The 2,500-nt window shown below is 39.4% G+C and overlaps 1 protein-coding gene across 1 annotated transcript in view; it reads left to right on the plus strand.

Annotated features, from left to right (window-relative positions):
• LOC138368998 (uncharacterized) overlaps positions 1-2,500 on the plus strand; it is an 18,224-nt gene that overhangs the window by 12,509 nt on the left and 3,215 nt on the right. Inside the window, exon 5 of the mRNA XM_069331766.1 lies at positions 1,610-2,128. Coding sequence (XP_069187867.1) covers positions 1,610-2,128 — 519 coding nt within the window. The remainder of the gene's footprint in view (positions 1-1,609; positions 2,129-2,500) is intronic.

The following is a 2,500-nucleotide window of genomic DNA, read 5'->3' on the forward strand; positions in this document are numbered from 1 at the left end:
GGGAATGGTGGGGGAGGACTTGGTGACAGGGGAAGGTTGCTGTGACTGAACCACAGCAACGCCTGGAGGTGTACAGCTAGTAAATATATATATATATATATATATATATATATATATATATATATATATATATATATATATTTATATATATATATATATATATATATATATACTAGCTGTACACCTCCATTTTTTTTTTTTTTTTTAAATAGGAAGGGAGTACCACCTCTAGCTGGAAGAAGGGGGACCTATAGCCTCGGAGGAAACCACGCATAACGCATTAGAGGGAATGTTTAGATCCCCTCCAATACAGTTTCTGTGTGCTTTTCTCCTACCACCCCCTTCCTTTTTTATTTTTTGTGCTTTATTATGCATTTGATGGTTACAAGATATACATGGCTTGATACAAAAATAATAATGCAAAAAGGTGCTTAAAGGTTATGGATCTCTTGAAAAACACAACAATGGGAAACATTGATGAATGTCACAGACGGGTTCGATCATTGTTGCAAGTCAAACACTTCTTCGAATTCCTCTGAAGTTGGACTAGTGCCCAAGACGCAACAGGCATTTCCCTTCTGAATCGCAACACTGATATATATATATATATATATATATATATATATATATATATATATATATATATATATATATATTTATATTTATATGTATGTATAAGTGCGAACAAGCCTGAATGGTCATATATATATATATATAAATATATACATATGAAAAATTGTAATAAACATAACTTCAGCCAAATCATCGTGATTTGCTGAGCAAGAAAATACTTTCTGAGATTTGTGTATTGACAATATACTGAAAATGCTTGGCCTGTTCTTCTTGATATTATTTCTTTCCTAAGTGTAGGTATTAGGAGTATTCATGTTAGCTAACAGGATAATTTTTAATGTCACAAAATGTAGTAAAAATAAGTAACTTCTTTCTGAAAAAAAATAAATTTTCTGTGGTAAAAAGTTGCTTTTGTGGTTTGAAGCAACTATTTTATTAAGTAACTTATTTTAGGAAAAATCTATTTTTATTTAATTAACTTTCATTGTTTACAACTTAAGCTTTCGAGAATGGTTTCTTGAAAAAGCTTTCACAGATTTCATACTTTTGTAAGAAAAAAAAAAACTGCTTGACTCAAAACTCATTATATCCATACATTTCCAAAGTAGCACTTCACTGTGTATTATTGTCTGAATCGCTCCTTTCTAAATGTAACACGCACGTACAGCAAATACAAATTCATATTTAACAAAATAATAGCAAAAGGGTCATTAATCCAGCACCTAAAAACTTCAGTTTATAATGAAAAACACTAATCCTGCAACATGCATATGATGACGTTCCAGCTTGTGGAGAACAGTACATTGCTCACATCCTCTGTTCTTTAAGTACCTAATTCATGAACACAAATAATTGCCACTTGAACCACAAAACCTATCGGAACCTAAACATTAGTATTAACATAACTCTAATATATATTATATAATAATTATTGTATGCGTCTGTGGGGTTATGTGCCGCAAGGACGATTATAGCCTGGACGTTAATTGCAATTGTAGAGTTTGGTTTCAAAGACTCATTTCTATCTCATTTGCAGAATCCGGCGGGCAGGGTCAAGGCGGCTCCGCCGGGCTGGGACAAGGCGGCTCCGGCGGGCAGGGTCAAGGTGGCTCCGCCGGGCTGGGACAAGGCGGCTCCGGCGGGCAGGGTCAAGGTGGCTCCGCCGAGCTGGGACAAGGCGGCTCCGCCGGGCTGGGACAAGGCGGCTCCGCCGGGCAGGGTCAAGGCGGCTCCGCCGGGCTGGGACAAGGCGGCTCCGCCGGGCTGGGACAAGGCGGCTCCGGCGGGCAGGGTCAAGGCGGCTCCGCCGGGCTGGGACAAGGCGGCGCCGCCGGGCTGGGACAAGGCGGCTCCGCCGGGCTGGGACAAGGCGGCTCCGCCGGGCAGGGAGAAGGCGGCTCCATCGAGCAGAGTCAAGGCAACTTAGGCGGGCAGGGTCAAGGCGTCGCCGGCGGGCAGGGTCAAGGCGTCTCTGGCGGGCTGGGTGAAGGCCTCTCTGCCGGGCAGGGTCAAGGCCTCTCTGCCATGCAGGGTCCAGGCGCAGGCGCCAACACCAGTAAGTCTACGTTCCGACTTTATTCTAATGATAAAACTATATTATAACGTATTTTCAGTAAATATTTCCTTCAATATACCAAACGCTTTATATCTCTGATGATTTCAATTAATTATTTTGATAGTGAATGACAGAAGAAACACTGTGAAAAAGATAATTAATTCTTTCTTTCATGATATAATATGAATTTTATTAAACTAAATTTCATCTTGGTAATTTTTGAATTACTAGAATATTCAATTTCAATCAAACTTTATTGACTAGTTGTATATGAAGAGGGATCCAACTAGTCCAAGTTTCAGCATCATAGCCTAAATAGAAGAGGAGAAAAAATATATATACCAATGTGTCAAAAAAAATTCAAAATGTTCA

This window comes from Procambarus clarkii, chromosome 26, assembly GCF_040958095.1.
Source record: "Procambarus clarkii isolate CNS0578487 chromosome 26, FALCON_Pclarkii_2.0, whole genome shotgun sequence".
Lineage (NCBI taxonomy): Eukaryota > Metazoa > Arthropoda > Malacostraca > Decapoda > Cambaridae > Procambarus > Procambarus clarkii.